We start from the raw sequence: 13,919 nt of genomic DNA on the forward strand, positions 1-13,919 counted from the left end.
CTGGCAGGAGCTTGTGCACAAATGCCCTTAACTGACATTGTCTACAAAGCTTGAGCCATCAGCACAACAGATTTGCACTGGAAGGTGCTGCATACAATTGCTGAAGCTAACACTCCAATAAAGGACAACTTCTAGTCTCCTTTTCCACTTTCAAAGAGAAATATGTCCCCACATAACAATTGTCCTCATTACTTGTTCTCAACACTGACATGTTATTTGATGGTGAAGGGGTGAGTCACAAAGTAAAGATGCAGCCCAAAGCCATGGGATGCATTTTGGACAGGGAACGCTGTCAAAGTACCTGGCAGACAGGGAGGGTGAAAGGGAGCACGTGGACCTGAAAAACGATGTTATCTGCAATAAAGCTTCAAGCACACTTTAAAGTTGTGAAACAAAGAAAATCAACGAAGCTTTGACACGCTCCCCAATTTTCCAGCTCCATTGCTCGAGGAAATGAGCATTATTTGACATTGTTAAAACACAGCGAAACAGCAGGTACATCAAAGGACAGAAAATGCTGTTATTCCAGTAATCAATATTATGAGGCTTGTTAGCCGCAAGCAACATGGTCAACAAAATCTCAGTATAATTCAATGTTCTATCACTGGTTGATGGGACGGTGCACTGGAATAACTGCTTCTCAGACAGTTTTTCTGTCGAGCATGATTCGTCTAGCTTTTTGCTGGAAAAGTCTTCAATTTGCCTGCTGTTAGTAAACAAAGGAACAATTCTTTCAGATGTCCCCAAAATGTTGCAGGGAATTATAGCATCAATTTCAGACGGTGAATTGTTCAAACTGACAGGCAGGGAAAGAGTAAAAGGCAGCAGGAGTACTTGAAAAATATACCATTAGCTGGAATGAAACTCTTTAAACCTGTGAAGCAAAGAAAATCAATTGAAGGAATGAATTGCAGGTTAAATCAATCATTGTTAATTGTTTCTCTGTCTACTATAATGAAATAAATACAGAGTAACAATGCTGCCCCACATCTGACTCCAATTAGCAGCTATTATCCCAGAATCGTAAGGCTATGTCCTTGAGTTTGTAAATTAAATTCTGAGGAATAACAGTGCAAAAACGTGGGCACTTGCTTTTCACAACTACAACTCTTTAAAGACAAACACTTTTTGGCTCTTTCAATTTAATACAATCTCCTTTTCCATTCATTTAATAGTCTCAAAATCTTATTATTTTTGTGCAGTAAACACTTCGCTAAGTTTTTAGAAAAAATGAGTGTCAAACATCAGGTGAAGTCACAAGAAGAACATGTAAACACCATACAGACTGCCCTGTAGGTCAGAATTTAACCTGGGTAATTTTAACTCACAGCTCCAGTGACCTAGGTTCAATCCTGACCTCCAGCACTGTCTGTTTGAAGTTTGTACATTTTCCCTATCACTTCCAGGTGCTCTGGCTTCCTGCCACATCCCAAAGATGGGCCACCCTAAATTAACTCGAGCATGTTGGTGAGTGGGAGATTCTGAGGGAAGTTGATGAAAATGTGGGGAGAATAAAATGGAAATTACATAGAATTAGTATAAATGGGTGGTTTAATCGCAGTAAATATAGATGATTATAGATGAGGCTCTCACTAGGGCCTCTTCTACATCCCGCAGCTCCGCTCTTGCTTCCCCTCCCCCCATTCATAACAAGGACAGAATCCCCCTCGTTCTCACCTTTCACCCCATCAGCCAGCGTATCCAACAAATCATCCTCTAATATTTCCATCACCTACAACGGGACCCCACTACTGGCCACATCTTCCCATCCCCTCCCCTTTCTGCATTCCGCAAAGACCGTTCCCTCTGTAACTCCCTGGTCCACTCGTCCCTTCCTACCCAAACCACCCCATCCCCGGGCACTTTCCCCTGCAACCGCAGGAGATGCAACACCTGTCCCTTTACCTCCCCCCTCAACTCCATCCAAGGACCCAAACAGTCTTTCCAGGTGAGACAGAGGTTCACCTGCACCTCCTCCAACCTCATCTATTTTTTTACATCAGCGAAACCAAACGCAGGCTCGGCGATCGCTTCGCTCAACACCTTCGCTCAGTCCGCCTTAATCAACCTAATCTCCCGGTGGCTGAGCACTTCAACTCCCCCTCCCACTCCGACCTTTCTGTCATGGGCCTCCTCCAGTGCCATAATGACGCCCACCGGAAATTGGAGAAACAGCACCTCATATTTCGCTTGGGCAGCTTGCAGCCCAGCGGTATGAACATTGACTTCTCCAACTTTAGACAGTTCCTCTGTCCCTCTCTTCCCCTCCCCCTTCCCAGTTCTCTCTCTATCTTCCTGTCTCCACCTATATCCTTCCTTTGTCCTGCCCCCCTGACATCAGTCTGAAGAAAGGTCTCGACCCGAAACGTCACCCATTCCTTCTCTCCTGAGATACTGCCTGACCGGCTGAGTTATTCCCGCATTTTGTGAAATAAATGGGTGGTTGATGGTCGGCACTGACAGGGTGGGCTGAAGGGCCTATATGACCCCATTGTCCATGGTCTGATGAATGGCAGAGTAGGCACAAAGGGCTTGGTAACCTAATCTTTGTATTTTTCACTTTCCATGAACCATTCATTCACGCACATTTGAAAACGTTTCTTCTCATGCAGAAACATGGTGCTCCTCACTTACTTGATAACCTTCTGTTTTCTTCTGACACCATTTCAGAAGTGCGTTCCTCTTGGAGCCACCGTATTCACGAGACAATGCTGACAAAGGATCCTTTCTCTCTTCCCTGTACAAAACAAATAGTTCATAGTTCCAATAGTTGCTATATTGGAATGTAAACCCATGCTAATAGATGAAAGAAGAGTATAACTGTTCACTTCAATTTTCAAACAATGAATACAGTTATGAACCATGTAATAACAGAGAATGTATCAGAGTTACTGACTTACATTGAGATCACCTTTTGACTTTTGTCACCTTGGTTCTAGGAATGGACACTGGAGAGTAGAATCGAGAGTGAGGCTGGAAGCCTGATCCAACAATCTGCTCAATTACAATTGTCACAAGTTGAAAGTAGTAGATATATCCAGCAAATCAGTTTCAGAAAAGCTGCTTTTATACTGACGTTCTTTTAGCTGGAGTTCCAAGGACTGAGTCAACTCTGGGGAAAAATGTTGCTGAATCCAGCTTCCTTATCCTAGTGGTAGCACCCTACTCCAGTATTTCATGTTTCTGACAGAGTATCTATGCCAGACCCAAAATGTTATCACAATTACAGTTTTTTAAAATGGTTTGCAGAACAAAATTCTCTGCTCCTTAAAGTCAGTCTTGTGAATTTCCTTTTGGATCTGTTGCATGCTTCATTCTGGTACATTTCTTAAGGAACTTCCTCCAAATTGAACTAATTTCAGCTAAACAAGATAGGTTACACATCAGTTGCTCTCTCAGCTCTGCTGAAGTTACCAACTATGGCTGGGAATAGATGCAAGGCGGCACGGTGGCGCAGCGATAGAGTTGCTGCCTTACAGTGAATGCAGCGCCGGAGACTCAGGTTCGATCCTGACTACGGGCGCTGTCTGTATGGAGTTTGTACGTTTTCCCCGTGTCCTGCGTGGGTTTTCTCCGAGATCTTCGGTTTCCTCCCACACTCCAAAGACATTCAGGTATGTAGGTTAATTGGCTGGGCAAATGTGAAAATTGTCCCTCGTGGGTGTAGGATAGAGTTAGCATGCGGGGCGCGGACCCGGTGGGCCGAAGGGCCTGTTTCTGCGCTGTATCTCTAAATCTAAATCTAAATCTAAACTGGGAGTTCTAAATTATCTTGACTAAGCTGGAGGGGAGAGTCTGAACCTAATGGGCACAGCTGTAACTCAGGTTCATGCTAAAGGTACATTGGAGGAAACCACAAATGTGCATAGTTAGCATGTGTAGCCAACTGATATATGCAGCATGCTTGCATACTGCCCATTTTCCTCAAGAGGGCTATGCATACTTCATGGTCAAACCCTAAGTTTCATTGGAGACACAAGAGACCGCAGATGCTAGAATGGTGAAAAGATCAAACTACTGGAGGAACTCAGCAGGTCTGGCAGTATCTGTGGAATGAAATAGACAACAAGCATTTCGGGTTGGGATACTTCAATTGGACTGGTTGGTTATGTGAGACAAACTGGAGTGGTTGGTTATGTGAAACTTTCCAATTCAGTGTTGTGCCCGAGGGTTGGACTACGCCAAGTTAGAAGGTGAAGTGTTGTACTTCAAGTTTTGGTTTAGTTTTGTTGGAAGTGTGTTTGAAGAGGTCAAAATGGTAGTGGTAGTGGAAGGGGGACTTGAAAGTACTGGCAACTGAATGCTCAGGGTTACCATCGATCCAAACCATGTTAGTTTTTAAATGACCTTCATTACACTGTTCTATTGGAGAGTCATACAGCATGGAAACAGGCCATTGGTCCAAGTCGTCCGTGCTGGCCAAAATGCCCCAACTGAGATAGTCCTATTTGCCTGCATTTGGCCCATACTGTTACCTTTCCTATCCATATACCTGTCCGAATGGATTGAATATTATTATTGTACCTGCCTCAGCTACTTCCTCTGACAGCTCTTTCCATATGCCACCGGCCACTGTTTGAAAAAGTTGCCCTTCAGGTTCCTATTCAATCTTTCACCAAACTTATGCTCTTGACTTCCCTACCCTAGGGATTTGGTGCATTCAACCTATATTATTCCTCTCATGATTTTATACACCTCTGAAAGGTCACCGCTAAACCGCATGTGCTCCAAGGAATGAATTCCTAGTCTGCTAAATCTCTCCTTAGAACTCTGGTCCTTGAATCCAACCAACATCCCTGTAAAATCATCTCTGCACTCTTTCCAGCTTCATGCCATTTTTCCTACAGCAGGTTGACCAAAACTGAGCATAATACTCCAAGAACAGACTCAACAATGTCTTGTACAGTTGAAACATCATGTCCCAACTTCTGTTCTCAATTCCCTGACTGATGAAGGCAAGCAAGCCAAAAGCCTTCTTTACCAGTATGTACCCGTGATGCCATTTTCAGGGAAGTATGTACTTTGTATCCCTTTGCTCTACTATACTCCCCAGGGCCTTATTGTTCAGGGTGAAGATTGTGTCCTTGTGTAGTTGTGCCCTGGTTCAACTTCCCAAAATGCAACAACTCACATTTCAATCTCTGTTCCTCCAAATTCATGCATACCTTACCCCTTTGAATCCTCTCCAGTAACTTTCCTACCTTCGATATTTGGTTTAACTGGTCTAAAGTTCCCAGGATTTTCTTTGCAGTTCTTCTTAAATGGAAAAACAACATTAGCCACCGTTACCTGTGTTTAACAATGATTTATATGTCTCAGTGAGGACTCCTGCAATTTCTTCTCCAGCTTTCCACAGTGCCCTTGGACAGATCTAATCAGGCCCAGGAATTTTTCTACTTTCATACATTTTAAGACTTTCAGCACCTCCTCGATTGTAATACAAATTGTCCACATAACATCTCTGTTAAATTTCCCAAGATCCCTAGACTTCATGTCTATCAGATTCAGTGTGAAAATCAATGCTTCAGGATTCCAGCATTTGCAGTTCTTTGTGTCTCCAAGGTTACATCTGTTACGTGTGCAAGGGTGGTTCAGTGACTTGGCCACGTTTAGCCCTTACCTGAGGCGGCTACGTGTAGTTGGTGTTACTGAGGCTGTAGGGGATGAAGATGTCAAAGTCAGCTGTGGAGATGTAGTAACCATTCCCATCAGTGATGATGGAGAGGAGCTATCTGTGACTGTCATATCACGTTTAATCTCCTCGCTGCTTCTTCGAGACACTACAGAAGAAAAGTCAAAAATATGATCACCAAAATCCCACTTCCAGACATTTCCACCGTCCAATACCGGGGATAACAGTGCAACAACCAAAATGAGACAAACACAATAGTTAATTCTAGCATGGTTCTGAGGATGTCTTGGGCTGCACCTGAAATTCTGGTGGAATTTAGTCATAGAGTCATACAGTACGGAAACAGGCCCTTCAGCTCAACTTGCCCACGCTGACCAATATGCCCCACCTGCCTGCTTGCGCCCATATCCCTCAAAACTTTTTGTATCCATGTACCTGTCCAAATGTCTTTTAAATGTTGTTACAGTACCTGTTTCAACAACCTCCTCTGGCAGCTTTTGCCATATATCCATCACCCTCTGTGTGAAAAAAATTCCCCTTGGGTTCCGATTAAATCTTTCCTCTCTCACCGTAAACCTTAGTTCTTCATTCCCCTACTCAGGTTAAAGGCTTTGTGCATTCAAATCTGAGCCAAAGATTTTAGGGATGTGCTTCTGAAATTTCACTGCAAATAAATACTTTGTGACTCTCTAAGGTTTTAGATTTAGAATCAATTAGCAAAGAAAGTGATGATTCCATGACACAGAAACAGCAGAATGTTCAATGCAAGATGGTGTGATGGTGAGAGTTCAAGGCATGCATGTTCCTGCTCGAGAGAAGGACAGTACAGATGGGAGTAAGAAAGCCTGGATGATGATAGAAATTGAGGGTTTGCAATGAGAAGCAAAATTGCAGAAGCCCTGGCTGAGATATATGAATCATCGTTATATACGGGTGAGGTACTGGAAGACGGTAGTGTGGCTAATGTTGTGTCTCTATTTAAGAAGAGCTGCAAGAAAAAACCTGGGAAATATAGACCAGTGAGCCTAACATCTGTGGTATGCTAATTACTGGAGAGGATTCTGAAGCATGATTGACAGTGCCCTCCATAATTTTGGGGACAAAGACCTATCATTTATTTATTTGCCTCTGTACTCTACAATTTGAGATTTGTAATACAAAAAAAATCACATGTGGTTAAAGTGCACATTGTCAGATTTTATTAAAGGCCATTTTTATACATTTTGGTTTCACCATGTAGAAATTACAGCAGTGTTTATACAAAGTCCCCCCCCATTTCAGAGCACCATAATGTTTGGGACACATGGTTTCACAGGTGTTTGTAATTGCTTAGGTGTGTTTAATTGCCTCCTTAATGCAGGTAAAGAGAGTTCTCAGCACGTAGTCTTTCCATTACATTTGGAAACTTTTATTGCTGTTTATCAACATGACGACCAAAGTTGTGCCAATGAAAGTCAAATAAACCATTATGAGACTGAGAAACAAGAATAAAACTGTTAGAGACATCAGCCAAACCTTAGGCTTACCAAAATCAACTGTTTGGAACATCATTAAGAAGAAAGAGAGCACTGGTGAGCTTACTAATCACAAAGGGACTGGCAGGCTAAGGAAGACCTCCACAGCTGATGACAGAAGAATTCTCTCTATAAGAAAGAAAAATCCCCAAACACCTGTCCAACAGATCAGTAACACTTTTCTTGAGTCAGGTGGATTTGTCAATGACCACTGCCCGCAGAAGACTTCATGAACAGAAATACAGGGGCTACACTGCAAGATGCAAACCACTGGATAGTCGCAAAAATAGGATGGCCAGGTTACAGTTTGCCACTAAGTACTTAAAAGAGCAACCACAGTTCTGGAAAAAAGTCTCGTGGACAGATGAGACAAAGATTAGCTTATATCAGAGTGATGTAAGTCTGGTTTAATCAACTTCAAATCTACTGCAAACAGAGCTACCAGAGGTGCAGCAAGGGGGACTGCACTATCCCATTCAGGAAAACTGCATTTAGCCGGGCTGTCTTTTCCTTCAGAGCATCATATCAATGGAATTCAGTACCACAATCAGTTAGAGATTCCCCATCATATTATTCATTTAAGTGTAACGTCAAGAAATGGCCTATTGAGAACCAACAATGTCAACACTGATGCTAGTTTTATCCAACTTGAACATGACTTTTAAAACTTAAACGTAAAAAATGTAAACTTTAAATTAAGACTGTACTCACACTGTATTTTTACATCTGCTATTTGGGTTTTGTCTGCTCATTTTAATTAACTGCATTGCTTTGTATGGTAATGTAATATGTTTTTAATTATTGTACATATTGGATTGTATTTCTTTTCTAGGATGCCTAACAACATCAGGCTAAGGGACTGTCGATGAAAACTAGTCTCTCGGCTAACTCAAGTACATTTACATTTGTTTGAATGTCAATTAATGTACATTGTCCCTTTTTCAAATAAATGAATAAGAATAATAATGGTAAGAGCAAAGTATGGAGGAGAGAAGGAACTGCCGAAGATCCAAAAGATACCACCCTTCCCCTTATGTCAGAATCTAGAACTAGATTAAGCTACCGTTTAAAAGTAACGGATTACGCATTTAGGAAATTTTCCCTGGTGGGCCTTGAATTTTTGAACTCTTTTCCTTAATGGTAGCAAAGTAGATATATTCTGAACCATCAAGGCGGGGGGGGGGGGGGGGGGGAGATAAAAGGTTATCGGGCTGGGCAGGAATACAAAGCTGAGATAACAATCAGATCAGCCACCACCTTATTAAATAGAAGAGGTTTACTCCTGGTCCTGACTTGCATTTTCAATAATTAATAGTAAACCATACAAGAAATGCTCCAGTGAGTTCTACAATTTTAGACGGTGAAAGATATATTGCTTTGGTGGGGTGTTGAAGTATGTGAGAAGAATTCTTTCTGAAAATAACTACAGGAAGAATCTTGCACAGGAAATGTAGGTTTCTCCAATGGTTCTACCTTATTGCATGGTTCTAATCTGCTATTCTCCAAAGCAAAATGAAGTTTACACATTGCAGTACAGCCAAAATTAGCTGTACTTTGCAGAGATCTTCCAAACTCTGACTCTACTCACCAGACATGGACTTTGCAGAGTCAATGGCCTGAACTCTCTGTAACGAAGCTGGTGATCGATTTGCAGAAGAAGATCTCAGTAAATGATCTGCTAAAAAGCAAACAGGCAACAATGAAAAGTGAGGCACCAATGGAACCAGACTAAACTTAAAATGCAACTTAGTTTCACCTTTAAAAAAAAAAAATTTGCATCCATGATGGAAACAAAAGAGGGGTGGAGGAAGAGAAAGGAGAAGTGGTGAGGAACAGAGAGGGAGAGCTTGGGGAAGGGTGAGGAATGGAGGGAGGAAGAAAGGTGAGAAAGGGGGGCTGGGGCAGGGGGCTGAGAGAGGGGGTGGGGAAAGGTGAGAAAGGACAGGAGAGAGAGGAATTGGGTCAAGAGAAGGGGAAGAGTGGAGATGGGGAGGAAAGAGGAGTGGGCGAGGGACAGGAGGGAAGAGTGGGGGAGGGAGAGGCAGGTCAAGTGGGGACAGGAGAGCGGGAGGAGTGGGGCAGAAGAAGAGGAATGAGAAGTGGAGGAAGGAAGACGAAAGAAGAGTGGGGGAGGGAGAGGAAGGACGAGTGGAGGAAGAGGCGGGAGGAGTGGGGAAGGGAGGGGAGGAAGAGAGAAGGCAGAGCTCAGAGAAGTGGGGATGGAGAGGCAATCTGCATTCCTGTAAATAGACGTGTAACAAAGTGATGGCAGAACAGGAAAGCAGAAGTTGTTAATATTTGTTAACTATTCAGTGCACCTCTAACTTAAAACATACAAGGTACTGATAAAAATATAGTTGACAGTAGCACAGTCAGAAATATATTATGGGAGCAAAAAAAAAACCTGCAGATGCTATAAAGCTAAAGCAACAATGAATACCAGATATGCTGAACGGGTCAGGCAGAATTTGTGGGGTAAAAAAAATCAGTCAACAGTTCAGGTTAACGTGCTTTCAGAAGAATTAGGAAAAGTAACACATAGGTTTATTCTAATGGATGTTACAAAGTTCAGTATGCAGAGGTCAATGTTAGCACTTAAATGATCCAGGATACTTCATTTTGTAAGGAATGAAAAGAGAAAAGGTGGATGAAAACTTGATAATAAAGAAATGAAGTGGAGAAAAAACACATCCCTTTAAGAAGTAAATTTATGGGATGGTCAGATACTCTAGTTAATCTTCCTATCTGAGTTTTAAACCATCCTCCTTATCCATGCCCCTCAAATACCTTACTAAAATCTACGCAGACAACATCCATCGCCTGATCTTCATTGGGCCCCTTTGTCACCTCCTTACAAAACTCGATCAAGTTAGTAACACATACAAGATAGTCGTGAACAAAAATATACGCTTGATAGAAGGTGAGAAATGTAGAAATTATTCCCTATAATGGAGACATTTAAACCCGAGGGCATGGATTGAATGTGAGAAGAGGGTATTTGAAGAAGAAAAAAAACCCCAAAGAGGTTGCAATGTGAAGTGCACTATAAAACATAAAAAAATAGGTGGAGGAGTAGGCCATTCGGCCCTTCGAGCCAGCACTGCTATTCAATATAATCATGGCTGATCATGTAAAATCAGTACCCCATTCCTGCTTTTCCCCATATCCCTTGATTCCTCTAGCCCTAAGAGCTAAATCTAACTCTCTCTTGAAAACATCCAGTGAATTGGCCTCCACTGCTTTCTGTGGCAGAGAATTCCACAGATTCACAACTCTCTGGGTGATTTTTTTTTCCTCATCTCAGTCCTAAATGGCCTACCCGTTATTCTTAAACTGTAACCCCTGGTTCTGCACTCTCCCAACATCAGGAGCATTTTTCATGCATCTAGCCTGTCCAATCCTTTAAGAATTTTATGTTTTCTATACGATCCCCTCTTATCCTTCTAAATTCCAGTGAATACAAGCCCAGCCGCCCATTCTTTCATCAAATGTCATCCCGGGAATTAACCTGGTGAACCTACTACGCTGCACTCCCTCAATAGCAATAATGTCCTTCCTCAAATTAGGAGACCAAAATTGCACACAATATTCCAAGTGCGATCTCACCAGGGCCCTGTACAACTGCAGTAGGACCTCCTTGCTCCTAAACTCAAATCCTCTCGTAATGAAGGCCAACATGCCATTAGCTTTCTTCACTGCTAGCTGTACCTGCATGCTTACTTTCAGTGAATGATGTACAAGCACACCCAGGTTTCGTTGTGCCTCACCTTTTCCCCAATCTGACACCATTCAGATAATAATCTGCCTTCCTGTTCCTGCCACCAAAGCGGATAACCTCACATTTACCACACACACACATTAACCACACTCTAGAACATCAAGGAGGGAGGTGCTCTTACATTTAAAAATCATCTGAATGATCACATGAATCGTGAGAACATAAAGGCCTACAGACCATATAGATGGATATTTGATTGTCAGCATGGAGGGCTTGTAGTTTCTAAACTCTGTATTTGTGCTTAAGCTGCACCATATTTCCTCATCTGTCACAACATTTCGGAGATCACTGAGACACCAGGAGAAGCAACCTCTAAGCTGATCATTGAGCCAACTGATTGCAAATTCTCAGAAATGCGTGACGACTGAGTTGAACCATGCTCTCATTGGAACCAACAGTCAAACAGCATGGATGCTGTAAAAGACTCACCTGGAACTGACATCTCAGTGTAGCTTGATCTTTTGTCTGTAAGTGCTGACATCGGCTTTGGTGCTGATATTGGCCCACTGATGGAATGTCTCTGCAAGCAAACATATGCATTTAAAGATTATTACTTCTACTGGGATAGTATGTTCAAAGTCCAGTCTTCCATTTCAATTATTTTTGCTCTGATAATTGAGTAAAGCTTTTTGTGAACTTGTGCATTTACTTAAAAATAGAATTATCATGAATTTTAAACTATTTTAAAAGGGAAATATATTGTAAGGAGAATTGTAAACATTTGAAATAATGGAATATTTTCAGACAACCCATTTGAGTTGGGATTTTCCCCAAAGAAATATAGCTTGAATCGGGATCTTGATCAGATGGGCAAGTGGGCTGAGGACTGGCTAATGGGAGATTAATGCAGATTAGGGAGAGGTGGTGGATTTCGGGAAGTCAAAGCAGGGCAGCAAATACAAAGTAAATGGACGGACCCGAGGGAGTGGTGTGGAGCAGAGGGGTCTAGGAGTGCAGGTACATTGTTCCCCAAAAGTAGATAGTGGTAAAGAAGGCTTTTGGCACATTGGGCTTCGTCAATTAGGGTATTGAGTATAGTATTTGGGACGTTATGTTACAATTGTACTAAATGTTGGTGAGGCCACATTTGGAGTACTGTGCTCAGTTTTGGTCACCCTGGCATAGGAAAGATGTTATTAAGCTAAGAGTACAGAGCAGATTCACGAGGATGTTAGCAGGAGTCAAGGGCCTGAGCAATATGGAGAGATTGGGCATGCTGGGACTTTATTCTGAGGAGCACGGGAAGCTGAGAGGTGATCTTATAGAAATGTAAAACTCATGAGAGGAATAGATCGGGTGAATGCACAGAGTTTTATTTTACCTGGGGTAGAGGATTCAAGATCCAGAGTACATGGGTTTAAGATGAGATGAGCAAAATGTATTAGGAAACTGAGAGGTAACTTTTGCACTCAAGAGTAGTGGGTATATGGAACAAACTGTCAGAGAAAGTATTGGAATTTATAATGGTTTATTATTATCATGTGAAACAAGATATAGTGAAAAAGCTTGTTTGCATACTAATCAGTCAAATGATACTATATGCAAATGCATCAAGCCCTACACAAGTACAAGTAATAATTAATGCCGAACACAAGGGCTTCCTACAGTGGAACTAGCCAGACAAGCTTTATTGCATGAAATGAGTTGCACCGGGAGCTTGAGTAACTGTCCCAGTGATACTGATGCATGTTTTCTATGCCACACTGTGTAAATTGCACCTTGGAGTTGACAATCACAATGTTTTATGCATCTGTTATAGAGTCATAGACCCTTCGGCCCAGTTTGACACGCTGAATAACATGTTCCATCTACACTAGTGCCACCTGCCTGCATTTGGCCCATATCCCTCTAAATCTGTCCTATCCATGTACCTGTCCAAATGTTTATCATACGTTGTGATAATATCTGCCTCAACTACCTCCACTTTTGACCAAAGAACCATTTTTCAGTACACGTCTGCATTGCAAGTTGACTGATATGGCAGGTGTTTCAGTAAAACTGTATGGTGTAGTAACCTTCGTTTTCACACGAAGCAGCAGGCTGCTCCAGTTCAATGCACACCAATTGGTAACCTGAACTGTGAAGCACAGATAATAAACACAGGGTTCCTCTACTATGTCAATATAATCCCACTCTGTCAATATATAATCTGTCATGTGCACTGGTACATGTCTCAGTGTTTCCTGAATCTGCATTTGTTACCCTCTCACATCATGGATTATTCCGAAAACTGAACTAATGATTCAGAATCTAATGTCAAAACACAAGAAAAAGCAGATGGACGACCTGTCACCAGACTTAAGAATAGCTTTTCCCCCACTGCCATCAGACTGCTGAACCAATAACCTCGTTCACACTCCCTCCTAGGGGGGGTGCCACATACTCTTAACTCTACTTATTTTAATTATTTTGTTATTGTACTTTAATGTTTTTTGCGCAACTCGGACTGCACTACAACCTTGCACCCTTCTGCTGTTTTAGCAATTGTAGTCGTACTATTTGTTGTATTTATCATTACCATACGCAAACTGTTTACTCTGTGAGCTTCATGTGACAAGGAATTTCATTGCACCCTGATGTATAGGACAAGAAACTAATCTGAATCAACTTTATCCCTGGATTCACATATGATGGTCTATCCCAACCGAATAAAACCTGTAAAGTCCCCCAGACAAGCATCTAGAGATTGCTTCAGAATTAACAGAGGTGGCACAGTGGCGCAGTGGTAGAGTTGCTGGCTTACAGCGCTTGCAGCGCCGGAGACCCAGGTTCTATCCTGACTACGGGTGCTGTTTGTACGGAGTTTGTACCTTCTCCCTGTGACCACATGGGTTTTCTCCAAGATCTTCGGTTTTCTCTCACACTCCAAAGACGTACAGGATTGTAGGTTCATTTGCTTGGTATAAGTGTAATTGTCCCTAGTGTAGGATAGTGCTAATGTGCGGGGATCGCTGGTCAGCAAGGACTCGGTGGGCCAAACTCTAAACTGAACCAA

General features: G+C 42.2%; 1 protein-coding gene across 6 annotated transcripts in view; it reads right to left on the reverse strand.

Moving 5' to 3' along the window:
* specc1la (sperm antigen with calponin homology and coiled-coil domains 1-like a) overlaps nucleotides 1-13,919 on the reverse strand; it is a 65,759-nt gene that overhangs the window by 17,443 nt on the left and 34,397 nt on the right. For 4 of the 6 annotated variants that reach the window (XM_078421387.1, XM_078421384.1, XM_078421385.1 and 1 more), the window contains 4 exons: nucleotides 11,354-11,444; nucleotides 8,735-8,824; nucleotides 5,621-5,780; nucleotides 2,635-2,737 (listed from right to left, as the gene is read on the reverse strand). In XM_078421387.1, the coding sequence (XP_078277513.1) occupies nucleotides 2,635-2,737; nucleotides 5,621-5,780; nucleotides 8,735-8,824; nucleotides 11,354-11,444 (444 nt within the window). The remainder of the gene's footprint in view (nucleotides 1-2,634; nucleotides 2,738-5,620; nucleotides 5,781-8,734; nucleotides 8,825-11,353; nucleotides 11,445-13,919) is intronic. The other 2 variants (XM_078421389.1, XM_078421386.1) reach the window with 1 other exon arrangement.

This window comes from Rhinoraja longicauda, chromosome 25 (genome assembly GCF_053455715.1).
Source record: "Rhinoraja longicauda isolate Sanriku21f chromosome 25, sRhiLon1.1, whole genome shotgun sequence".
Classification (NCBI taxonomy): domain Eukaryota; kingdom Metazoa; phylum Chordata; class Chondrichthyes; order Rajiformes; family Arhynchobatidae; genus Rhinoraja; species Rhinoraja longicauda.